We start from the raw sequence: 27638 nt of genomic DNA, 5'->3' as shown, positions 1-27638 counted from the left end.
TGAGTTCTCAGTATATAAAACAGCCCTTTTTTAGGAGCACCCCATCTCTGATCCAAGTAAGAAACCCTTCAGAGCAACTATGGCAGGTTGAAGAAATGACTACTTGATATTAGAACATATACAGAGGTTGATCTAATGTGAACTTTTATGAATCTCTCCATTTTCACATAAAAGATAGGAAAATGATGAAGAAATCCACAGAGCATAAGAATTTGGAAGTTGTTGTCAGTCAGGGCTGTGATAAAGACGGCTGTGTTCAGGATGTACAGAATGCTATCCACGCCAGATCTTCCCTGAGTGGCAGAAGCACCGAGGAAGCCACACCCGTAGATCAAAACTTGGAGCAAACTGGAAAACCTGCTGTCTGTGTTCACCAAGGTATTCTTCCAGAATAATTATTTGTCCAGCCTCTTTCCTATGAATAAGATATTCTTTTGATAATTTCAGATTATTAGGAGCAATGTAGAGTTTAAAATCTCTTATTCAGTAGTATCTATGGATTTATTAATTTTACAAGGGTGTATACCTTTGAAAGACAGTGAATTAGGGCATTTATGTTTTTAATGAGATTTTAAAATTGTTTTTAAGTGACATTTTAAAATAAAATTGTAAAATTTTTACTTTTATTCCTGATTTTTTTTTAACTTAAATCCCTGATTATATGATACCTTTGTTCTCCGATCAGCTAGGTAAATTATGCTCTTTTCATATGGTCAGGCCCTAGGGGCCAGCATGTAACATAATATGTATATGGTGAATTATTAACACTATTGCAATTCAGCCAAGAAACTGAGAAACATAATTTCTAAGTGTTACAACCAAACTTGCAATAGTTGCCTCAGAATTTAGACTTCCTAGCTGCTATTCAGTTTTTTCTTAAAGGTTATTGAGTTCTATAAGGTTTGACCTGGACAGTATCTTTGAATAGTTCCATAATAAAATACTTTGATATCTTCTCAAATAAAAATTATCAACTAAATTTAAAGTTTTGGTAAGTTAAAAGAAAAAAGGTGTGGCTTGGTAAGTCAAATTTGTCTCCCAGTGTGAAAATAATATATAACTAATAAAGTTTAAAAACAGAGTAAGTGCATTTTTTTCTTCAGTTAGAGAATAATTATTCTACCTGGGCATTTATTCATATGTAGATATAAATGATGATCGTGTTGAAGATGTTTCAGGAATTCAGCACTTGACAAGTGATTCAGATAGTGAAGTTTACTGTGATTCTATGGAGCAACTTGGACAAGAAGAGGTAAAAATTACATTTTTTTAATTGGCAGTTTTTCAAAGTGGTATATCAGAATTTGAAACATAATTTCTGTTAATACCAGATGTACGTTTTGTTGATCACTTTGAAAACATATCTTTAAAATATTTAAGTATTTGTATTTTAAATTATTTTTGTGTGAATTAGGAAGTATGCTAAATTCCTGAATAGTCAAAAAATTTAAATACTATAATTTAGAATATTTGTCAATATTCTGAGAGAGATGGGATGGGGAGGCAGAGGGTAAATTCTTTATGGTAGTTCCTATGTTTAAAATATTGATTAACATTTTTAGAAAACTGAATAGTTTTCAAACAGATCTGTTTTTCACATTGAGTTTAATATGTTGAACTGAAATACTTTTCAAATTTTAGTTAAGATTCAGGATTGGAAGCTAACATTTGAAAAACTGTTAAAACTACATAAATTTTTCTTTGACCACTTTTTCTGATAATGAATGAGTAGTGCGGTTTTGACAGCTATATTTATGTTTGGTGGTTTTGAATCCTTCTTCCACTATTTCCCTACTCTTGTTCTAACACAGTTCAGTGTGTCTTATAGAAAATTATCTTTTTCCTCCCTGAAGTAATGGCTTCAATTTTTTCTCTTTCTGTTTTTCTTTCTTAAAAAATTTCATAATGCAAGTAAATTTACCTCTTAGCTTTCTCAAATTTAAAAACACATGAACAGAATACTTTTTAACTAAGGTCGAATACCAATAACTAGCACAGAATAACGATAAGAATTCCAAACTTAGAATGAGCTAAAATGAGTGAAGAATGTAGCGATAGAAATCCAGATTTCCTTTTATTTTTTTCTTTTTGAAAAGGTTTGATTGGGGAAAGTTGGTGAAAAAAGACTGGCTGAGATTTATCTCAGTAAATATCTGGCTACTAGATTCTAGATTTCCTCCTATTTTCTCTTAACATCAATTGATGGACTAAAATCCTTCATGAGACTCTGTCTGAGCTGGTTCCTACTTACGTTTTTCGCCTCTGTTCGCACCACTCTCCTGTTTGGGCTTCGCTCATAGCCACCCTGGCCTTCTCTCTGTTCCTCTAATATGTCAAGTCCTTTCCCCTTCTGTCCTCCAGCACCAGCATCTTTATATACATTTTGCTGGAATGTAATTCACCACTCACTGTCCATACATGGAAGTGACTCCTAGACATCCTTTAAACCCTAATTCAGATGTCCCTTCCTTAAGGAAACCTTAGATAAGATACAGCCCCACCACATTACCCATCCTGACCAAGTCTAGGTTAATTATAGGTTGTCACCCACAAATTTCCTAGGTGGGTTCTTTTAAAAGTATATTTAATCTCTATGATCAGTTTAGGAGTCCTTGAGAATCAAGATGTTTGTCCAAATTCTTTTTGTGGATAACTAATATCACATTCATTTATTGTTTGCTGATTATGATTTGAACATTTTCCTTTTCTCATTAATTTCTGCTTATAAAAGTACTTCTAAAAATTTTATAATTGCCTCTTGAATGTAGCAGTTAAGCATGCCCCTTATCCCCAACACACATACACAGAGTAAATGATACTTTTAAATTTTTTGATGTATTTATTTTGTTGCAATAAAGTGTTTAGCCTGATAATATGATGTTTAGGATTTGTTTCAGAATAACTCACTGGGGATGGGCATGAGAGTCATAGGTAAAATAAAACAAAGCTTGCCCTGAAGTGATAATTGATTAAACAAAGTGATTGGTACTCTAGTATGTTTGAAATTTTCCATGATAAAAAGTTTAAAAAATGAGCATTATAGTTGTCTGGAATATTTCTTTAACCATGTATTGTATTTTCTAACTTATGTAGCCTCTGTAATGTTTTTTTCCCCCTCCTTTTCCTTCTTCCATGAGAATGTTGAATTTATGTTCTACATACAATTGCATTATCATTATTATTGCTTTGTAATACAGTTATCACTTCATAATGAGTTACTTTTGCTGTACTTTCTTATGACTTATGGAATAATATGTTCTAAAGAGTCATTATTTCGTCCTTAAGCTTCAACTGGTTTTTATCCATTGAGGTATTAGCCAATCTGCTAGTATGATTAAAATTTTGTTTTATTATCTGACCTATTGTTAATCTAAGCTCAATCTTAAATAATATTACTTTTAACTTCTTTATCTATGACAGGTAATCTGTAATACAGTATTTTCAAAAAGTGTAATATTATCATTTTATTTTCTGGATTTTTGTAGTGGTTTTTGAATACAGTAATGGTTTCACCTTGTTTTATGTAATATTTTCTTGCTTTCTGTCCTTTCCAAAGGGTTCATTGTCTGCAAGCACTATATCCCAAAGGTTTTACTGAATTTCTGAGGCAATAGACAACCTCATGCTTTCAAGGGCCTTATCTCACTAAACAAAATAGTGTTGAAAAGAAAGTCAATTTTTTATTTCACAGTTTTTCTTTTCAGTCCTGTTTAAATAAGTTGAGTAACTTACTGATCCCTTTTTAAAGGTTGAGATTTTGAAAGAGCAGATTATTAGCAGTTACTGCTTTGCAGAAGCTGAAAGCAAACCATGTTCTAGAATAACCACTTAATGTAACAGACAATTGTGTGGAAGTACTGTTCTGAAAATGAAATAAAGATTTGGAGATAGGAAATGTTTTATATATACATACATAGAGTTCTGATGTCATTCCAAACCAGTATAACAATGTACATTTGGAATTTTGTCAGGTGAGTTAGAAATCTAAGGTAAAAGACTAAGAGAGAAAAATATTTTAGGTCTTTATTTTCTTCCCCTTTGTTTTATATATTCACCTTATCTATTAAGCAGCACTTCTCAAACTTTAATGGGGAGCTTGTTATAGCACAGATTCTTGGGCCTGAACCCCACAGTTGGTTGTTAGGTAGGTCTGGGGTAGGACCCATACATTTCCATTTCTAAGCAGCTTTCAATTGACGCTGATGGCATTGCTGGTTGGTAGACCACACTTTGAGTAGTATCTAAGGCATAAGAAGCTAGAGTCCTACCAGAATAGGTGATGTGAGTAGAGGATTGATACTCATTACTCCCATTTCACCTTTTCCTTGCTTTCGTCAAATAATTTTGTTTACTCTTTCACAGAGAAGATAGAAGGCACTAGGTTATTACTCCTTCAACTTCACACCTGGACACTTAACTTCTTTCACTTCCTGACTATAAGTTACACCCATTCAGACCTTGCCACCTTTTTTCCCACCTCAGTGGAAGATCTTCTTCCCATCTAAGGCCAGTTTCTCTAATGTGTATCTTATTTACTCCCACTTCTTTGGAGATGTTCATTTTTTATATCCTCTAGACTCTTCCCAACCATTGTCCCTCTTCTGGTGCTTTCTTCTAAAGGTATTCATATTCTTTCCATCTTTAAAACAAAATTCTCTTTCAAACTTATGGTGCCCTCTATACCTTTATGGCCAACCTTTCTGTTGGTCGTTGTTCCTTCATGGTATTGATCCATTTCAGATAACATGCCAGCGTGCCTTTTTTGCTCATTTGAATGGATTCTTTACATTTTCTATGTCACTTAAATATCATTAAACATTAGCCACTCTCTTGTTCAATATATTTCCTTGGCTTCCATTACACTATTTTTAAGGTTCCTTCCTTCCTTCCTCCCTCCCTCCCTCCTTTCCTCCCTTCCTTCCTTCCTTCTTCACCTCTTAGCCTTGCTCTGTGGGTTTTTCTTCCTCTTGTTTGACCCCTTAAATTTGGCATATATCCCTAATTATTACTACTTTGGTTTCAGCCATCATTTACATGCTAATGGCTCAAAGTGATACCTCCAACCTATATCTCTCCTGAATTCTAACTGCTCTGTTAGACATCTTGCCTAGGAACCTCAACTTTTTTCTTATTTTTAACTATATCATTTTCTCTTTTTGCCCCCTGAGACCTCCTTATTTTCTATATTTCTTATTTTGGTGAGTATCACAAAACCAGCTAGTCTTTTCCTTTCCCTATTCCTCACGTTCAGCCTTCAAGTCCTATAGATTCTATATTCCAAGTCCTATAGATTCTGTAATCTCAGAAGTTCTCACATCATCCACTGTCCCACTGCTACTTCATTGGTGCATGCTGTCATCATTACCACAGCTTTGAATTGGCTTATGCTCATCTGTTCAAGTTTAGTTCATATCATTTCTTCCAGTAAGCTGTCCTGACCACGCCCCTACTCAACTCCAGTATGAGTTAGACACCCCTCCTATGAGCTCCTATAGTCCCCTTTGTACCTCTTTTTCATAACACTTATCAAACTGCGTTGTAAGAATCTTCTCTCCTTTGCTAAAACTATAAGCCTCTGGCAGACAGAGATTTTTTCTTTTTCAAATTTATCCCTAGAGTTTTAACATAGTAACTAGGATAAAAATGCACATTTAAATGTTTCTTGGATGAATGAGTGACCCATGAGAACAATTCATTGACATAACATCTCAATTCTTTGCTCATGGATGATCCGTTTCTATTTCATTTTTTCCCTACATATGGCAGAAGATGAATTGAAGTAATTTTTTAGAAAAATAATATTTATAATAACAAAAAAATTTTTTAAAGGCAGTAATCTATTACCAAGAAAACTTTGTATAATTTATGTTTATAGCTTTTAACTACCTGTTGTTTTGAATTTGTAGTCTTTAGATAGCTTTACATCAAACGGTGGACCACTTCAGTATTACTTGGGTGGTGATCCCAATAAGCCCTTGGAAAATTCTGGTTTTCCTGAAGATGTTCAGATTTCTCCTGGAAATGGCACCGTTGGGGAGATGCAGGTGGTAGCAGTCGAAGGAAAAGGTGAAGTAAAGCACGGAGGAGAAGATGGCAGAAGTAACAGTGGAGCGCCACACCGTGAGAAACGGGCTGCGGAAAATGAGGAATTATCTAATGTCAGAAGAGGAAGAGGTGTGTATTACTTTTAAGATTTTTATTTATTGTTTTGAGAGAGAAGGGAAGAAAGGGCGAGAAACATTGATAGGTTGCCTCTCATACTCTCCCATCTGGGGACCAAGCCCGCAACCCAGGCATGTGCCCCAACTGGGAATTGAACTGGTAACCTTTCTCTGGGAGGAGGATGACCCACCAACTGAGCCACACCAGTCAGGGCTCTTTTTTGTTTTTGCTGTCTTATAAACTAACTAGTGAAATGGGAGGTTCTAGATAGGAGAGCCACTAGACCTGTCAGTCTATGGAAGGAATGTAAAAATTATCTGTACATAACATCTGACCATTTTTCTTTATGTCTAGTTCTCTTCTTTGATTCCACAAGCCATAGTAGTGTGTTCTCAAAAACTATGGGGGAAAACATTTCTATTTTTATATCTTTTTTTACATTTTTTATCTATTTTTATATTTTATATGCTATTTTTTGAAGTAGCCAACTTTATGTTTTATTACTCCCTTGAACAATCTCTTACCAGTTGCTCCACCTGTGCTGATGCTTATTTTACTCACTTTTGGTAAAAATTAGAATTTTTTTTGGTTTTTTTTTCACATTTCCCCACTTAGAGCAAAAAATATCATATAAAGATCAAAAGTTATGTAATAGAGATAAAAGAACATTTAACAATTCAAAGGTAAACATTAAGAGCAGTAATGTGATAAGGTAATAGTTGAATGTGGAAGAAAAGTAAATAATTTATCATTGTAGTAAAGAATGAATAGATATTGTAAAAAAAACAAGAAAGAGAATTAATGGAAAGACAAATGCCATATGATCTCACTGATGTGGAATCAGAAAAAAAAAAAACCAACAACAAAAGACTTAAACCACGGAACAGATTGGTGGTTCCCAGAGGCAGAAAGCGGGCAGGGGTTTTGAGGTGAGCAAAACAGGCAAAGATGGTCAAAAAGTACAAATTTATAGTTATAAAATAAGTCATGGAGATGTAATGTACAACATTGTAACTACAATGATACTTTATTGTATATTTGGAAGTTATTAATGAGAGTAGATCTTTAAAGTTTTATCACAAGAAAACAAATCTGTACCTGTGTATGGCGATGGATGTTAACTAGACTAATTGTGGTGATCATTTCACAATATATACAAGTATTAAAAAAAAAAAAAGAAAGTCCCTGTTTAACTTCATAAAGTCATAAAAACTTAAAGAATAATCTGTGTATGTGGTTTAACAATCTACATAAAATAAATTAAGACATGGCTTTGGGAATGCTGCTATTTTAGGATTCCAGGATGCTAAAGGGCAGTGAGGTAGGTGATTATTGTTTAAAACAAAAGAAACAGATCTCGCCCATTATATTAGCAAATATAAAAACTTAAAATTTTTATTTCTGCAAACAAAAGGTAACATGGTAGTACCTTTTTTTTTTTTTTTAAGATTTTACTTATTTATTTTTAGAGAGGGGGAAGGGAAAGAGAAAGAAAGGGAGAGAAACATTGATATGTGGTTGCATGTCCCCTACTGGGGACCTGGCCCACAACCCAGGCATGTGCCCTGACTGGGAATTGAACCAGTGACCCTTTGTTTTGCATGCTGGCACTCAATCCACTGAGCCACACCAGCCAGGGCTAGTACCTTTTATATACTGCAGGATAGAACGGTCTCAGCCTTTTTGAAAAATAACTTGTAATACTCGTGAAGAATCTCCACAAAGTTGTTAACTCTTTGACCCAGTAATTCTTCTGTGAATCTATTTTTCCTAAAGAAGTCAGCAGAAATTTGGACAAGAGTTTATGTACAAGGACATTTATTTCAATGTTATTTGTAATTGTAAACTTTTGGAATCATCCTAACTACCTAAAAGTGGATAAAGTAATTGAGTAAATTCCTTCATGTATTACTAAGGAATTTATGCAGCCATTTCATTGTTTTTGAAATAAAATTTAGTAATGTAGATAAATGTTTACAGTATTTTTTAAAAGTAGGATACAAAATCATATACAGTCTGTATAGAAAGAAGAATGGATGGATATATAACAAAATTTTAAAAGTAATGAGATTTCAGTATTTTTATGAGAAAAACATTTTAACACCTTTTGGGAGGCCTACAATAACTAAAATGGAAAATTAAAAAAAGAGAAAATAAAGCTATTTAGTGTTGTTCTTAATCCTTTTAAAAAGAGAGAAAATAAAGCTATTTAGTGTAGTTCTTTTTTAAAAAGAAAAAAAGCTATTTAATATAGTTTTAAAAAAGAGAAAATAAAGCTATTTAGTGTAGTTTTTAATGCTCTAAGTGAGATTTCACTATTTCTATAAGAAAAGCATTTTAAAACCTTTTGGGAGGCTTATAATAACTAAAAAGGAAAATAAAAATAATGAAAAAAAGTTATTTAGTGGAGTTTTTAGTATTCTACTTAGTGTAATTTTTAGTGGTTTTTAATATTTTAGTGTAGTCTTAAAAACGAGAAAATAAAGCTATTTAGTGTAGTTTTTAATACTCTAAAGAAAATCTTCAAATTTCTTCAGTCTTGTTACCTTTTAGTAAAGAATTTTTGAGAATGTACCCTGAATATGATTTGCTAAATATACACATTTAGTTGTGTACTTGTATATTAAGTACATTATAAAACCTTTTTAAAAAACCCAAGAATATGTCAATAGAAATAGAAGTGTACATATATACTCTTTGATCTCAATATTTTATTTTGTGTAGTTCCTGAAATTGCTTCCACTCCATTTTGGAGATTTAGATCTCAAAGAAGTAGTATGAAAATGAATAAAACACACAATTTCTATTTTTACAGAAATAACTTACAACGAACCTATTTTGCTCTCTTACACTAGGGCATAGGATGCAACATTTGAGCGAAGGAACCAAGGGCCAGCAAGTGGGAAGTGGAGGTGATGGGGAACGCTGGGGTTCAGACAGAGGGACAAGAGGCAGCCTCAATGAGCAGATTGCTCTTGTGCTCATGCGACTGCAGGAGGACATGCAGAATGTCCTTCAGAGACTTCATAAACTGGAGACACTGACAGCTTCACAGGTAAGCTTACAAATTTGTCTTATCTTCTACTTGTTGATCCTTCAAAATAGTGTATAATCTGTATTGATCAGATTTATAGAACCCAGTGTATTTTAACTATTTTCTCTCTTTATTTATTTTTTAATTTATTTATTTTTTCAAATACATTTGTCTCTGCCTCCCCCCACCACTTTCCCTTGCCCCCTCCCTCCTTCCCTCCCTCAGCTCTTCCCCTTTGGTTTTGTCCATGAGTCCTTGCTATATGTTCCTTGACTTTACCCTTCCCTTCCTTTTCCCCGCCTCCCCCCCTCCTTCTCTCTTGTCTCTGTTGATTTCTTTTCCTTTTAGTGTTGCTGGTCTTATTTTCCTTGCATCTTTGTATTGTTGGTTAGGTTCCACTTATAGGTGAGATCATATGGTATTTGTCTTTCGCCCCCTGGCTTATTTTGCTTAGCATAATGCTCTCCAGTTCCATCCATGCTGTCGTGAAGTTTAGTAGTTCTTTTTTTCTTTCTGCTGTGTAGTATTCCATTGTGTATGTGTACCATAATTTTTTGATCCAATCATCTACTGATGGGCATTTAGGTTGCTCCCAACACTTGGCTACTATAAATTGTGCTGCTATGCACATTGGGGTGCATAGGTTCTTTTGTATTGGCGTTTTGGGATTCTTAGGGTATGGTCCCAGCAGGGGAATTACTGGATCAAAAGGCAGTTCCATTTTCAGCTTTTTGAGGAAATTCCACACTGCTTTCCACAGTGGCTGCACCAGTCTGCATTCCCACCAGCCGTGTACTAGGGTTCCCTTTTCTCTACAGCCTCGCCAGCACCTGTTGTTTGTTGATCTGTTTCTGATGGCCATTCTGACCGGTGTGAGGTCGTACCTCATGGTGGTTTTGATCTGCATTTCTCTGATGGCTAGTGATGCTGAGCATCTTTTCAAATGCCTCTGGGCCCTCTGTATCTCCTCCTTGGAAAAGCGTCTGCCCAGGTCCTTTGCCCATTTTTTGATTGGATCGTTTGTCATCTTGGAGTGGAGTCAAGTGAGTTCTTTATATATCTTGAAGATCAAACCTCTATCTGATGTATCATTAGCGAATATATTTTCCCATATGGTTGGCTCCCTTTTCATTTTGCTGCTGTTTTCTTTTGCTGTGCAGAAGCTTCTTATTTTGATGAGGTCCCACTTGTTTATTCTTTCCTTTATGTCCCTTGCTTTAGGAGATATATCAGTGAAAAAATTGCGTGGGATATCTGAGAGTTTCCTGCCAATGTTCTCCTCTAGGACTTCTATGGTGTTGTGACTTATATTTAAGTCTTTTATCCATCTTGAGTTTATTTTTGTGTATGGTGTCAGCTGATGATCCAATTTCAATTTTTAACTATCTTTTAGAAAATGAATATGACCTTCTTTTGAAAATACTACTTAAGACTGACCCAAAAGCTAAATGCCGTTAAAAATACAAAATTTTTAGTGTAAAATTAGCCCTGCCATTTTGGAGAAAGCAGTAGGTTGCTTGGTATTAGAAGAATAAGAACTTTTAAATAGTTTAATTTAAGGAACTAATAAAGATATCATACGTAATGCCCTGGAATTCATCATTAAAGAGTCATTCTTTTATAGTAAACAAATCCTTTATCTTGATTTCTTTTGAAAATGCTGTAGAGTTAACATGTTAAGTTATTGATTCTTGAGTATAAATTAGTTTTAGGATCAAAACTTCAAAGCTAAAGAGTATTGTGGAATTACAGTCTGACCTCTGCTATTATTCGACCCTGGAAAATCAAGGGTATTAAATCTTTAAAAAGGCGGTACAACTAGACAATTGAAGAAATTCAGGCAGAACCCAGACAACCTGTATCCCAGGGCAGTGGTCTTTCTACTATGGAAGATTGCTGTTCTGTACTGAATAAAGCTATACAGATGAGTATGGAGAAGGTACTGAAACAAAAGGAAAAGGGTTCATAGGAAAAGACAGTTCACCTTGGTTCACAGTTTTGACTGGACTGTGATAATCCCTGGATTTAGCTGCACTGCTTTTAGGTAGCTACCAGTGATGTGCCCCATGTGTCCCCTGACTTGTTCCTCCTCAAGTAACATTGATTGGAGAAAAGAATAAGACAGCTAGCCACAATGTCTGACCTAGCTTCAAACATGATACAGCATCAAAGCAGCTTGCTGTACCAGATGTTAAGAAAAATATATAGGGATTAATCAGAGAAGATGTGTTTCCATTACAAGATGAACACATTAAATATAGATATATGTAAAGAAACTAATACTGTAGGCTTTCTAACATGCTATTAGAAACGATCTCTGAAAGTATAGACTTAATACTGTAAGCTTTCTAAACAGACATTGTGAATATCTTAACCCTTTACCTAACTTACTCAAATTATCACAAGGTTTTTCAATTATATGCATTTCAATGATTCTGAATTACATTTTCTTATCATTCGATTAGGAATCTCTAGACTTTTGTCAGGCTGTGAACATCCTAAAATAATGTGCAAATTTCTGTATGATTTTGTATTTTTGAAGAGAGAGGGTTCTTTGTCTTCTGCAGATTCTCAACAGGGTTCTTTAATGAAAAAGAGGTTAAGAATAGTGCCTTAAATAAATAACATTATCTTGTTTGTCCAGGTAAGTGTAGGTCATTACTATCAAACTATTTTATTTGCATCTTTCATTAATAAGAAAATTCTACTATTCCTTATTAGCTTGAGAAATTTAGGCCCCTGATCCCATCAAACTATTCCTGTATTAAAACAGAACTGTTAAAGGAAACAAAAAAGAGCTAACTCATGTGGGAAACCTCACTGGTTAATTTAGTATTATAGAACATTATTGTTCTGATAGTCTATATTTTCTTGTTCTGTGACTTTTTAAAAAATAATATTTTGTGCATATTTAATGTCTTGGATGGTTTTTAAATTCTGCTAAAAATTCCTTTGATCTTTTTTTAAAGAAATTTTCTCACTCATCTTATAAAAAAAAAATTTAAAAAGATTCTGACACACTAAGGACTTTCCCCCATTAAAATTAGCATAATTCATGTGTATGAGTAAATTTGCATATCTAAAAGAATAAATTGATGATGGTATAGCAGTAGATAATAGAACTGAAGAAAACTTAGTTCAACACCTTTAGTTCAGCCGATGAAGACGCTGTGATACTGAGAGCATGCATTAGTGGCAGAGCAAGGCTTGTAACTTAGTTCCTGATTTCTCATGCAGTGTGTCTTCCATACCAGTAAGCTGTCTGAACTATATTACTTTTTCGTAAAATAGTTCTGTAGGTTCATTCTCTTAATGAATATTTGTCGAATAGTCACAGACCAGATGCTTGTCTAGGCAACAGACACAAAAATGAAAAGGGAGATAGTACAGTGTGGTTGACCTTCAAGAACACTACCTAAGTTCAAATTTTAGCTCTTCACTGTGACCATGGTTAGATTTCTTAACCTCTTTGTGCTTCATTTTTATTATCTATAAAAAGAAAATATTAATGCCTACCTCATAAGCTTGTTCAGAGGATAAAATAGAGTGCTTTATACAGTGCTTGAAACACACATGAGATGATGATGACAACAATGCTGGTAAAACAGCTTGGCTTCTTCCCTCAGGAAGTTCACAGCCTTAGGGGGGACCTAATTTAAATAATTTTTTGTCTTTATATTTTCTTTGCAATGGTTACTATTATATGAGATATCTTTCTCTTCAAAATGATTTTCAAAAAAAATTTAGTAATCCTTTTTTTAATCTACCAATAGATTACTAATGAAATTTCTAAATATATAAAAGATACATAGAAGCTACTTGATATTAACAAAGATTTGTTGCTTGACCAAACTTTAGTCAGGCTCCTAAACCGTCTCTTAGGCCCATCTATTCACTTCGTCCTTTAAAATCCAGTTTTCACAAGAACCCTGCTTAGTCAGTTTAACGAGAACTGCCCGCCCTCAGTATCTGAGGCTCCTCATCTTCCAACATCACCCAGGTGATCAAATCACCTTGGATTGTGTTTAGCAAGAATCTTGTTAGGTTGGTTTCTCCCTTACCCCTGATGTTTGCTCTTAGTAATTTTCCATCTGTTGATCACTACTCTACTCCTTGAATATAAATTCCCACTTGTCCCTGCTACATTGGGACTTGAGTTTAACCTTTCTCTCCCACTGCAGTGGTCCCTATTCTTATACTGATAACCCTCGTTTCTCCCTTGAATAAAGTCTTTCTTACCATGCTTTAACAAGTGTCATTGGATGTTTTGTCTTTAACAAAATATATGGATAAGTATTAAATCCAAAAATTATAGTGCTAATTATATAAGTATTGTTGGTTACTTCTTAGGTGTGAGCAAGTGTCGTTGGGAATCTTAATTTGCCTTTCCAGACCATTTATTACTTAGAAAAAAAATTACATATAAGAAGAGGTCTGTCCAGAAAAAGTCCAGCCATTTTAATGTAAAGAGAACAGTTTGCGCAACATCAGTGTAACCTGGTAGCCAAGGAGAGCGGACTGGAATACACATGTGTGAAGAATGACAACTTCACTGTACTAGTCAGTGAGGGCGGTGGATGCTGTGGTGAGCATGTGTACTGTGTTGCTGTCACATTCAAAATGACTGAGCAAGTAGAGCAACAAATCTGCATCAGATTTTGCATTAAGCTTGAACTTTCCTCTGCGGCAACTATTTGGATGACTCAGAAGTCTTTTGGGGACCATGCAATGAGTGCAGTACAAATAAGTATGGCACAAATGCTTCAAAGATGGTCAAGAATCTGTTAAAAGTGACCCACAGTCTGGAAGGTCTGCATCAAGCAGAACACCTGAGAATGTTGAACATGTACGGGCTGCAATCAGCAAAGATTGGTGACTGACAGTGTGAGAACTAGAAGCTGTTCTGGGGATTCCAAAAACTACTGTGTCCAAGATTTTGACACAGGATCTTGGCATGAAATGTGTCATGGCAAAATTTGTTCCACGGCTTCTGCTACCAGAGCAGAAGGAACATTATCCTGCAGTTGCCAATATTTTGATTAAAGCTGCTACCAGTGAACCAGATTTCCTCAAGAAGGACATAACCAGAGATGAATTGTGGGTCCACAGCTATGATTTGGTAACAAAGGCCCAGTTGTCCCAATGGAAGCCACCCGGTTCTCCAACCCCAGAAAAGACACCGGCAAAGTTACAGCAAGAATCAAGACCAGGTCAACTGTGTTTTTTGATTGGGAAGATGTTATCCATCATGAGTACACTCCTCCAGGCCAAACAATTAATAAGGAGTACTACCTCAATGTTCTTTGTTGGTTGAGAGATGCAATAGGGTGAAAACGGCCGCAGCTATGTGCAACTGGTGATTGGCAGCTTCATCACAACAACATGCCTGCTCATGCATCACGTCTTGTGCAGAGTTTTTTTGTGAAACATCAAATCACCCAGGTGACTCAGCCCCTCTAACAGCCCAGATTTGGTGCCCTGTGACTTCTGGCTTTCCTCAAAGCTAAAGTTACCTTTGAAAGGGAAGAGATTTCAGATTGTTGATGAAGATTGAAGAAAATAACAATGGGGCAGCTGATGGCGATTCCAGCAAAGGATTTTGCAGTGTTTTGAACAGTGGAAGAGAGATGCTGGGAGAATTATGTAAAGTCTCAAGGTGCCTACTTTGAGGGGGACTGAAGTGTCATTGTACTATCTACAATGTTTCTTGTATCTTCAATAAATGTCTCTCTTTTTCATAGTATGTGGATGGATACTTTCTGGACAAACCTGTAGTTGCATTTATTAGTTCTGATTCTCTCTTAATATTTGTTAGAGGTTGGTACTTTAATGAAGAATAGTTGTATCATTACATTAGGATTTGTTCCCTCGAGATTCTTTCTAAATCATACTGAATAATGGGACCTTGGATAAGTCATCAGATTCCTGGGAGCCCTATTTTGTAAATCTACCCTTTATTTCATTAAGTCTGGAGAAGTGCCATTAAGTAAATCTCTTGTTTAGATATTATGCTTGCAGGGTACCATTACAAGTAACATCATTAAAATCCTTACTTTGTCTAGATTATTTCCGCATATGTAACTTAAGTGTACTGTAACTTTAACTTCTTTAATACCTGAATGGTCTGAAGGATTAATGCACCATTCAGAGGAAATTAGTTTTACCCGTAAGGTATAGTCATACTGGGCCACACACACTTGCCAGTGGGCTCCCTTCCACCCTGGGTCTTGGCACTTGGTGTTCTCTCCATACATAAGTTAGCCACATAGCTTACAATTGTCAGCAAAGCCTCCCCTGGCCACTCTAGCTTCTAAGCTTTCCTTCCTCCAACATGTCTCTCATCTTCCCTTCCTGTTTCCTTTTCCTTTCTTTTTTTTAAAGATTTTATTTATTTATTTTTAGACAGAGAGGAAGGGAGGGAGAAAGAGAGGGAGAGAAATATCAGTGTGTGATTTCCTCTTATCTGCCCCCTACTGGGGACTTGACCTGCAACACAGGCATGTGCCCTGACTGGAATCGAACCTGTGACCCTTTGGTTCGCAGGCCAGCACTCAGTCCACTGAGCTACACCAGCCAGGGCTTCTTTTTCTTTATAGCATTTATCATTACCTGACATATTGTATATTTTGCTGATTTAGTTATTATTTTCTGTAGCCTTTCATTAGAGTATAAACTTCATTAGGGCAGTGTTTTTTGTCATTTTTGCTGTCTGCCCAGAATAGTGACTGACACATAATCAACACTCAGTAAATATTTATTGAATTAATCATTGAATGAGCCAGTTAGTCTTCTAGCATTTCTCTGAAGTTATAATAAATGGAGAAACTGGAGTAATGAGTTGCTAACACCTAGCCTAAGGAAACTTGTGTTTGGGATGAGCTCAGTGTCCTAAATTAGTTTCAATTTCTCTCCTTAGGGTATGCTTCTCATTAAAAAACCTATAACACTCTCTCCTCAAAGGTAACTATATGAGGTGTTAATTAACTCAATTATGGTAATCATTTCCTAATGTATACATATATAAAATCTTCAAGTTGTATATTTTAAATACATACAGTTTTATTTGTCAATTATACCTACATAAAGCTGGGGAAAAAATTAAAACCTACAACACTAATAGTTCATTTCTCGTATCTCTCAGTAAATACCTCTTCTGCTATAATTTGTTACGGATTTCCAAAACAGATCTTTGGATACTTTTTAAATAATCTTTATAATAATTTTAATTAATAATAAAGACTGTAGTTCTGAAATGTGTTTGTAAATTGTAGTTTGTATGGAAATTAAAAAATTAACAAGCCCTGTCCAGTAGCTCGGTTGGTTAGAGTGTAGTTCCAGTATGCCAAGGTTGTGGGTTCAATAATTGGCTAAGGCACATATAAGAAGCAACTAATGAATGCATAAACAAGTGGGACAATAAACTTATGTTTCTCTCTTCCTCTTCTCCCCAAAAAAAGTCAATAAATTTCTTTTTTAAAGAATGAGAAAGTTGATTAGATAATTTAATAAGGATGTAAAAGAAGTAATGGTTTAGGTACATTTGAAGTTTTATTTTGATAATTTTCTAGTATTTGAACTATAATTTAAAAAATAAAGTAAAATAAAAATAAAATCTAGTATTTAAACTATGAAGTGTAAAATGTCAAAGGTACTTATCTGGCTATTAATTTTAGGGACCTTGTCATTTGGTCAATGTGGGTTTCAGGATAATCAAAGCATACTTAACAGAAAAAAAAAACAACTAATATTTCAGTTTTGTTTATAAGATAGGAAATTGAAAAATTACTGTACTTTTTTTTTCATTTGTGAGAGCTAAATCACTTTCATTTGTATTTGTAGGCAAAATCATCAACATTACAAACTAGTAATCAGCCTTCCTCACAGGTAAGAAATCTTCTTTAAATCTAAGTATCAGGGTTTCAAATAAGTTACAATCAGTTTAGATTATATGAGGCCCTTATGGAATTCCAATTGAATTCTACCCTTAAGAACTTTGAAGTTAAAAGGATATTTATTTTGTATTTATTTAAGTCTCAAGTACTCCTGAAAGTCTGTTTACTAAACTATGCTCTGAAATACACATTATCTCTGTCTCTCTTTAACAGGAGTTTTATTATTAGTTATATATTTTTAAATTATGAATTGTTTTTAAGTTTATACATACAATATGTAATAGATTGGTGACTAGCCTATTTTATTTTCTTAGAAATCATCTTGGTGGCCCTTCGAGATGTCTCCTGGTGCATTAACCTTTGCTATCATATGGCCTTTTATTGCCCAGTGGTTGGTGTATTTATATTATCAAAGAAAGAGAAGGTAATATTATAGTTTTATAATTCAAGTGGTGTATACACTCTTAAAATAGACACAGCGTTTAGCTGCAGGTAAAAGGACATAGGTCCAGCCCTAACCAGTGTGGCTCAGTTGGTTGGTTGGGTGTCATCCCACAAAGCTAAATATTGCCAGTTTGATTCCCAGTCAGGGCACATGCCTGGGTTGTGGATACAGTTCCCGGTCATGGCTCATGCAGAGACAACCCATCAATGTTTCTTTCCCTCTCTATCTCCCTCCCTTCCCCAGTCTCTAAAAAAATAAATGAATAAATAAAATCTTTAAAAAAGGATAGGTCAATTTCATAGATAAATTGTCATGCTGAAAATTCTATATTGATCCCGAGACTGAAATTACCTTGGAAATGATATCTGGTGGGTTTTTAGTTTTTTGTTAGACTTAAAATTTTTTCACTTGAGAGCATCTGCTAGTTTTTCTCCCCTTCATTTAAGCAACAATAAGAAAATTATTATAGACTTAGTTTTATGGCTTATGAAGAAACAATGTTCTTAAAGTCTGATGTTTATTTTGGGCTCTTTGCTAATAAAAAGGACAATGGCTATGCCCTGGCTGGTGTGGCTCAGTGGATTAAGTGCTGGTCTGTGAACCTAAGGGTCTCTGGTTTGACTACCAGTCAAGGCATATGCCTGGGTTGTGTGCTAGGTCCCCAGTTGGGTGTGTGCAAGAGGCAACTGATTGATGTATCTCACTCAATGATGTTTTTCTCCCTCTCTTCCCTTCTCTCTAAAAATAAGTCATTATTTTTTAAAAGAACAATGGCTAGGTAAAAATAAATAAATAATGTGTGTGTGCTCTAATGTCTTTGTAGACATTGCCATTTCAGAAAATGTCCAGTTTGATAGTTGATTATCTCTAGAAATAGGAATTATTCTTTTTTGAGGGCCAGAAAGCCTAAAGTTTGGGATGATAGGAGGTAACTCAAATAAATCTGAGAATAATAGATTACAATCCTTGCAAGTGCTCTGAGATTGTTTCCGTTAAGAATACCTGAAGCCAAAACTGTTGAGTTTAAGAAAATTTTTAAAGCACTTTTTTGGGCTTTAAACTATGTAAACTAAGCTACTTTCCAGGGGTGGGCCCATAGACGATTGTTTACCTCACTGATGGATGGCCTCATTGATTATGTTTTTGTACTTTGTTACCGTTTCTCATTAAGTGACAACAGGTGGGGAAAAGAAACAGGGTATTTGATAAGGTTTTAAGTGCTCTCTTAAATATGTGCAGTAGAAACACATTTTTATAAATCTGTAGTTTTGAATAATAACAGGTGTATATTGTTCCTCTACTCAAGAACCCAAGTTTCTAATTCTTACATTTGATAGCAAAGCAAAAACCAAGCATTTGCTCTTCTCTAATGTAGAAGAGATTATCAGCACACTAGTGTAAATGCTCCAATTATAATATTTTATAGTTGGGAGACTGAAATGCATTTGATTTTGGGTGAACTGTTTCAGTCTTCCTTGTTTTCTGCTTTATGTTCATAAATGAACTAAGTTTTTTGATACATTAATGTCTTGGAATATACCTGCTCACTTGCAAAAACTTCAGTAGGATTTCAGAAATATCATTTGCTTTCTCAATATTATTTACTCCTTTCCTGGTCCTCTTGTGTATGTGTCATTTCAGCTGTTGAGATACAGACCTTATTTAAAATTCTTTCTTTTCTTCTGTCACACATTTTACATTTCTTCTACAATAGTTGAGTTTAGTGCTGCATAACATTTTAAATTCTGATTTCTCTGATAATAGGGAAAAAAACCAAAGCTTTTTTCAACAGGAAATAAAATAACATGTAGTAATTTAAGCGAGAGGGAATAGTGGCACTAAAGCCATATGTATACAAACTTTGCAATGCATTTCAGTGTTCCCTTTTATGTTTCATGTGTAGAACGTGGGGAATTGGAGGGTAGAGAAATTGGCATAAGACAAAACCTAAAGTTTAACTTTGGTTAATAATTTATGCCCAAGGTTGAAGTACCTTGTCACTTTATTAAAAACTGAATAAACAGCGCTGGCTGGGTGACTCAGTTTGTTGTCCCATACACCAAAGGGTTGTGGGTTTCATTCCTGGTCAGGGCACATACCTAAGTTATGGTCCCTAGTCAGGGTGTGTACATGATGCAACTGGTCGATGTTTCTCCCTCACATCAATATTTTTCTCTTTCTCTCTCTCCTTCCTTTCTCTCTAAAATAAATAATAATGATGATGATGATGATGATGATGATGATAATGATGATGGCATATCCTCTGGCAAGGGTTAAAAAAAAGGACTGGAAAAACAAACTATACTTTCCTTCAGCAGTCATCCAGAACAGCAGTTATTCTAAAATTATTTATTTATTTTATTTAAAATAATGTTTCCTTTTTAGAGCAAGGGGAAGGGAGGGAGAAAGTGAGGGAAAGAAACATCTGTGTGGGAGAGAAACATCAATCCCCACCCAACCAACTGATCCCGCTGGTCAGGATCTAAAATTACTATTTTTTAACTGTTCCTTAACTTATAGAAATATATACCATTTTTCTTTATATCTCTTTCTGTTGTTTACAGATGTCTCTGAATGGAGAAATTCTTTCCTATTTTTAATTTTCTGATGTTATTATTGCATCATTATCAAGTTTTTCACTCTATGTTATGTGTTTAGTTCTTCCAAATTGCAAGTTTTTTAGCACTGTACTACTGCGTTTGGATGAGATACAGTGTTTTTATGTATTGTTTGCTTATATATGTAACAGATGAACTGGGGTTAGAGACAAGAGTGGTGTTTAATTGGGAGATAAGTTTCAGTTTTGAGGGGATTAGGCAGGATTTAATCTGGCAGGGTTTAACAGTTTTTAATCCAATGTTATAAGAAAAAGATTAGAGAGCAATGTGTATGGTTTGGAGGACATAGGTCTATTTTAGAGGTGAAGAGAAAGATCTAAAAGTCCAGTTAGGATGGGGAAAAGTGTGGGAAAGAGAGAATTTGCCCTACTATCCTGTACAGGACTATGCTGTACCTCATCCCCTAGTACAGTGTGTGGATGTAGTAGGCTTTCAGTAAATAATGTGCTGAATGCATGGCTGAATACCCGCTGTTGGCAGGGTGGCAAACTGAAGTACCATGACATGGAAAAGCTTTCATTTCATCTAATAAGTATGCATCTGGACCCAAACAGACACACTGAGATAGTCCTTTACCTATGTAACATAAGTGGCTATCTGTGGTAAGCTTCAAAAAATTTTTGTTGACATTAAAAGTAATACTTAAGGTCTACCGCTTGATTTTTTTTTCCAGTACAGAAGAATGTAAATTTAAAAGTAAAAGATTTCTCATATCGCTCTACAGTGGATAAAAAAACATTCTTTTTATATGTGAATGAAGTACAACATCTGCAGAGGTGTTCAAAAATAGGCCCTGAACAGTCGCCTATAGTGCCACCTCTCCCCAGCTACCTAACCTTATGGTACTGCTATTAAAATTAGCCATGTGTTAAATACGACAGTAGACCTGGTAAGGCAAAAAGACTGCTCTTTTTTTAAAAAAAAAAAATTGATTTGACAGAGCGGGAGGAAGGGAGAGAGCGGGGAGAGAAACAGAAACATCCATTTGTTGGTCTGCTTATTTATGCGTTCATTGGTTGATTTTTGTATGTGCTCTGACTGGGGATCAAACCTGCAACTTTGGCAGATCAGGACGACGCTCTGACCAACTGAGCTACCCAGCCAGGGCCAAAAGGCTATTCTTTACGTATTACTTTTTATGATTACTTTTCTTTATCAGTCTGCCTAGATTAATAACTTTGCTGTCATATAGTTTCCTTGGAAATACCATGCTTTTTGTAGAGAGGTAATCATTAAAACCTGGCAGAGAGGATCTCAGGAGAAACATATTACCAGTGGAGCCCGGGGTAGATGGTACTGGCCCAAAAAGGCAGGCCCACACTTTTGAGGGAAAAGAATCTCAGCAGTACAGCCAGAGTAGAGTTCAGCAGACTAGGGCAAAGGCAGAATTTTATTCCTATCTTCTTATTTGTTGTTTTCTGTAATTTTTATTTCTTTATCACAACATACTCTACATTTTGCAAGTTAATTTTTTAAAAAAGGAGAGATCAATCTTATTAAGAGGCTGAAAAACATTCTAAAGTTCTGAAAACAGTGATTTATGTCTATACTAACTATTGAGCTGGCCAAAAAGTCCTATAGTTTTTTTTCTGTAACATAAAAGACACATTTTTCATTTTCACCAATAACTATTGATTTGGATATTTTGAGTATGTTGGCTATCTCCTGCGTGGTATAACTTTGATTGTTCTCAATTAATGTCTTGATTTGATCGCTATCAACATCAACTGGTCTACCCGACAGTAGAGCATCATCCAATGAGAAATCTCCAGCACAAAACTTCACAACCAGTTAGTTTTGACACATTCGATCAGTCACAGCACCTTCTCCATATACTGCACAAATCTTGTTTTTTGGCATTTAGGTTGCGTTTTTACCTTTCTTGAAATAATAGAGCATAATAGGCTGAAAATGTTGTGTATCTTCTTCCATCTTCAATATTAAAATGGCTACACAAAAATTCACTAATTTTGATTTTTTTTTAAATGCACACTATTGCAGGTGTTGCAATACAATGTAACAAAATTTTTTCAGACTTAGTTAAAGACAACTAAGCATTAATAGAGCCATCTTACAGAAAAAAAACAAACGATTTTTTTGGCCAACCCAATAGTTCCCCCATTGTAATAGAATAATGTAGAAGATTAGCATTCTTAGACCCAAGTTGTATAACTCTGCAAAGGACTTTGCATAGTTATCTGCATCACATGGGTTCTTGATTAATGTTGCTTACTGTTCAGGCACCTTCTAGTAATGTTTCTGCTAAAACCTACCCAGGCAATCAGTCTTTAGAACCACCTGCAGTTTTATTCCTCCAGGGGCCTTTTTTTCTTTCTTTTTTTAAACTTTATTTTCTTTCTTTTTCTTTCTTTCTTTCTTTCTTTCTTTCTTTCTTTCTTTCTTTCTTTCTTTCTTTCTTTCTTTCTTTCTTTCTTTTTCTTTTCTTTCTTCCTTTCTTTTCTTTTCTTTTCTTTTCTTTTCTTTTCTTTTCTTTTCTTTTCTTTTCTTTTCTTTCTTTTGTTCGAATACATTTGTTTCCACCTTCCCACCACCATTTTCCTCTGCCCCCCTTCCACACCTCCCTCCCTCAGTCCTTCCCCACTTTGCCTTTGTCCATGGGTCCTTGTTATATGTTCCTTGATTTGACCCTTCCCTTCCCTTTACCCACCCACCTCTCCCTCCTTTCCTCTTGACTCTGTTGGTTTCTTTTCCTTTCAGTATTGCTGGTCTTATTTTCTTTGCTTATTTGTTTTGTTAGTTAGGTTCCACTTATAGGTGAGATCATATGGTATTTGTCTTTCGCCCCCTGGCTTATTTCGCTTAGCATAATGCTCTCCAGTTCCATCCATACTGTCGCGAAGGGTAGGAGTTCTTTTTTTCTTTCTGCTGTGTAGTGTTCCATTGTGTAAATGTACCATAGTTTTTTGATCCACTTATCTACTGATGGGCATTTAGGTTGCTCCCAACACTTGGCTATTGTAAATTGTGCTGCTATGCACATTGGGGTGCATAGGTTCTTTTGAATTGGCATTTTGGGATTCTTAGGGTATAGTCCCAGCAGGGGAATCACTGGGTCAAAAGGCAGTTCCATTTTCAGCTTTTTGAGGAAATTCCACACTGCTTTCCACAGTGGCTGCACCAGTCTGCATTCCCACCAACAGTGCACTAGGGTTCCCTTTTCTCCACAGCCTACTACAGATGTTCCCATTTTGCTCTCCTTTGCCCACCTCCACCCAGTTTCTGCCCCCCTTCCCTCTGGCTACCACCACACTATTGTCTGTGTCTGTGGGGCATGCATGTGTGTTCTTTGGTTAATCGCTTCACCTTCTTTCATCCAGTCCCTTCTCCCCACTTTCCTCTGACAGCTGTCAGTCTGCTCCATGTGTCCATGCCTCTGTTTTTATTCTGTTTGCCAGTTTATTTTGTTCATTAGATTTCACATATAAGTGAGATCATATGGTATAAGCCATGAGTTATGTGAAGTTGATCTGATTATTTAAAATGTCACTCCTGCCAAGGAGATGTACCTAACTAGATTGCTACACAGGATAAAGAATGATCCCATTATTTAAGATATCACTACTATGAAGGGGGTTGCCTAAGAGTATTTTCAAAGAGAAGAGGAATAAATCTGCACTGAGCCAGTTAGCCAGTTGGGCATCTTGAGTGCTGGCGAGGGTATAATTTTACAGCTGGGGGAACCTTTCCCAGAACTCAGATCACATGTGATTGTTGTGTCTTGTGCTAACAAGCCCACCCTTCTCTGATAGTTCATCACTCTATCATTAAAACCATCACATTATGCATATCTGAATTGTTGGGGCTTATATGTCTCCCCACCCCCCTCAACTAAACCAAGAGCTCTTTTCAGGACTGAGAGCCTGCCTCATTTATGTTTAAATTCCCAGTACATGCACAGTGTCTGGAAAGTATCAGATGCTTAGTATATGTTGATTAAATGAATAGTTCAGATCTGGCTGGTGTGGTTCAGTGGGTTGAGTGCCAGCCTGGAAACTGAAAGGTCACTGATTCAGTTCCTGGTCAGGGCACATGCCTGAGTTGCGGTCCATATCCCCAGCTGGAGGTGTGTGACAGGCAACCAATCCGTGTTTCTCTCACACTTTGATGTTTCTCTCCCTCTTTCTCTTCCTTCTCTCTCTAAAATATAAATAAAATTGTTTTAAAAAGTCCAGATTGTACATGTATCAGTCTTTTCTAGTTTTATTAAGATTTTTATTTCACAGTTTTTCCATTCTGATAAAATTATGAAATAGTTTTCAAAAATCTGAATTGTGTAATAGCCAACTGGAAAAGGATGAGAATTTAGAAGTTATGAAGGAAGAGTGTACATTTAAATTATTTATTGAAAACTATTTTGATAATGTCAGCACTTGCAATTAGATCTTTCCTATGGAACTATCAGTGACATGGGATTTCCTCAGGATCATTTGTAATTTTATGGCATTATTTTGAATTTGAATGTTATGATTATGTTAGCAAATTCTTTGGCATGGGGTGTGTTTCATATTCAGGTTGCATTTCCATTCATAGGAAATTGGTTTTTACTTTCTTTTTAAAGAAAACTGAACTGAAGAAAATGGTATTTTACTCAAGAAGACTACTGGGCCTGGATGACTGCGGAATGGAATGGATTGTGGAGCTCACAAGAAAATCCTAGTTTGTGATGATTACATTTCTTTTTGTTGTCCAACAGTTTGGTTTGTGTACATATATACATATATATTTTGCACTACACAAATGATAACATTTTAAGGACTAATATTACTGATACTTGAATAATCAATCTCAACTAGGTTGTAAGTAGCATACATAGATTCCCCCTACCCTTGAACTTGAAGGACATTAAATTACTAATTATTGTTTGGTAACTTGTTTACCTGATTATCTCCCATAGAGAAGTATAAGCTGCTTAGATACAGTTGTGATAATGAGATCAGATTTATAACTGGGTATTTTTCATTTTCTAAATTAAATATGAAAAAACATACAAACCAGGAGTGAATGTCAAGTGAGGTTAAATTGACTTTATATCTTAGTCACTGAATTACCATGCCAAGCAGTAGAAAACTTCCATAATCTTCATTGGGTGTTCACAGTTCTGACTTTAGTGTTCAAACGTTATTATAAACTAGAGCTCTATATACAAGGCTTAGTTTTTACAAGTGAGTCACAGACTAGACATAACCTGCTGATGGAAAAGATGAAGAATGGGCTTAAACTAGGCTTGAATGTTTATTCTGAGTCTGGAGATTATTAATAAGATTTTTATTCAATCCTATACATTTATCGCTTTGTAATCATTTGTCTTTAACTGAGGATATCTTGTTTCTGCTTCATCGGGTGCTTTGAAATACAAAATGAAAAAATTACGCTGTTTTTACTAAGGTCAAAAAGGACACACATGAAAATTACTTTTCTGCAACTGGTAAACTACACAGACTGGAACTCTTAACCTCTTAGTGCCTCAGATTTTCCTTCGGGGTATAATATTTGAGAAATACCTATTTCACAGGGATACTAACAGGAGTTGCAAGCTAGCAGGATATGTGCTTCCTTTTGAATAAAGCATACCCACCTAATGTAAATTTAAGTTTCTTTCCCACACCTCCCACATTTAAACTAAAAGGAAGACTGTAATTTAGATTCTTGAAGGCTTTGTTTGGAATTATTTTTCCTGTGTACCTGCTCATTTAGGTGTACTTTCTACTTTAAAAATAACTCTGATTCAAAGGCTTAGTAACAAGTATTTTAAGCATTCTTGGTATGTATGACATTCGGTTTAGCATCATGTGTTCAGAGTGTTTGCAATAAGAGAGAGAGTAATCTGTCTCTTGTATGGAGGGTGGTTCTTCATTTGCCTGCTGAAAAAAAGTATAAGAAACAATTTGATTTTCCCAAGACTCTTTTTTCCATATTTTTTTCTTTCATGTAACTTGATCTTTTAAATTTTTAATCTCATCTTAATTAAAATGTATCTAGAGGGATCTACTAAAATTGGTTTTTAAAAACTCCTCCATTTAGGGAAAAAAATAAAGTTTAGACTTGTGGATCAGACATTATTTTCAAAAATTAGATTATCAATATGGTGTCAAAAAAGGGTGGCTTTTCTCTTAGTATATAAAGAAATAAAATGCAAATTAAGAATGTAAGCGGTTAAATAAAAAATAAAAAGAATGTAAGCAGTTGTGATTCATTATGAGCAATTGGCGCGTACTAACTCTGATGGTTAACTCTTTGTATCCAATTCCAAAGTCTTATTTTATAGTTTGAAAAGCACTTTGCACACAGTTCTTGTATATACAAATAAAGATGTAATTATAGGATATAGTGTTATGGTTTTGTTTAACATAAACCTCATTTAAAATTTTAAATTGACAACTATGGTATTTTTTTTAATCTATACTTCTTTTCAATTTCTTTATTGTAAACCTAAGTTAAAAATAAAAGGTTAATGAGAAATGATATGGTTTTTATTATTTGTTACTGTTAGAATTGCATCGATTATATGTAATAAAGATTAAATGAGAATAGTAGAAATTCGTAGAAAGGAATCATACTCTTTCAAAATAAAGCCATGCTAGTACATGTAATTTTATAAAAATCAGAAATTGGGATAAAGATTAACTCAGTCATTTAGTTGAGAATGTTATTGCTCCAGTCAGAAAATCTGTTTCAATTCTTATGCCATATAGACAACTTCCCACAGCCACTCAATGCATCCTTAATCAGAGGTCTTAGATACATACAGGTGTTTGTAGGTGGAAAATGGTGACAGGGTTTGTCTTTTTAATACAAATATATAACGTACACAGTAATAAAAGTGATGTTAGCTATTCGTACTATTTAAGATATTAGTATTCTCCTACATGTAATAGAAACCTAACTATGTAGCTTGACCAAATAAGATTTGTATTTTTTCCTCATATATAAGGAGTCTGAAGGTAGGAAGTCTAGGGCTGGTAGGTGCTTCCACAATGCCACGAGATTCCATCTGTCTTTCTGTTCTACCATCTTAAGCATGGGGCTTTTGTGTTTAGTCTTGCTAGATGGCTGCTGTGTAGCTTGGTCTAAGGTCTACATTACAGGCAGGCAAAGATCCCTATCAGGGAACTCTCAGGGAACTGTAACTTTCTTGGAAGTCTCACACAGGACACTCCTCCCATCTCATTGGGTCTATCTTTGTCTCTAAAAATATTACTTAAAGAATATAATTAGGTCCTACCTGCATAGCTCAGTTGGTTACAGTGTCCTGATACGCCAACGTTATAGGTTCGATCTCTGGCCAGAGGATATGCAAGAAGCAACTAATGAATGCATAAGTAAGTGGAACAACAATTGATGTTTCTCTCCCTCTCCCTTCCTCTCTCTAAAATCGATGTTTCTCTGTCTCTATGAATAACTCAATTTTTTTTTTAAATTAAGAGTAGCCCTGACCAATGTGGCTCAGTTGGTTAGAGCATTGTCCC

At 35.2% G+C, this 27638-nt stretch overlaps 1 protein-coding gene across 6 annotated transcripts in view; it reads left to right on the top strand.

Annotated features, from left to right (window-relative positions):
* ACBD5 (acyl-CoA binding domain containing 5) overlaps positions 1 to 26550 on the top strand; it is a 45363-nt gene extending 18813 nt beyond the window's left edge. For 5 of the 6 annotated variants that reach the window (XM_054592351.1, XM_054592335.1, XM_054592341.1 and 2 more), the window contains 7 exons: positions 175 to 378; positions 1146 to 1252; positions 5907 to 6174; positions 9018 to 9217; positions 17036 to 17080; positions 17403 to 17512; positions 24731 to 26550. In XM_054592351.1, coding sequence (XP_054448326.1) covers positions 175 to 378; positions 1146 to 1252; positions 5907 to 6174; positions 9018 to 9217; positions 17036 to 17080; positions 17403 to 17512; positions 24731 to 24743 — 947 coding nt within the window. In that variant the 3' untranslated portion in view covers positions 24744 to 26550. The remainder of the gene's footprint in view (positions 1 to 174; positions 379 to 1145; positions 1253 to 5906; positions 6175 to 9017; positions 9218 to 17035; positions 17081 to 17402; positions 17513 to 24730) is intronic. The other variant, XM_054592326.1, reaches the window with a different exon arrangement.
* Positions 26551 to 27638: the final 1088 nt, after the last annotated feature.

This window comes from Pteronotus mesoamericanus, unplaced genomic scaffold (genome assembly GCF_021234165.1).
Source record: "Pteronotus mesoamericanus isolate MK-2021 breed Mesoamerican mustached bat unplaced genomic scaffold, CSHL_Meso_final contig_130, whole genome shotgun sequence".
NCBI classification, from domain to species: Eukaryota; Metazoa; Chordata; class Mammalia; order Chiroptera; family Mormoopidae; genus Pteronotus; species Pteronotus mesoamericanus.
The sequence above is the reverse complement of the archived record's forward strand: the minus strand, read 5'-3'. Positions and strand labels throughout refer to the sequence as shown.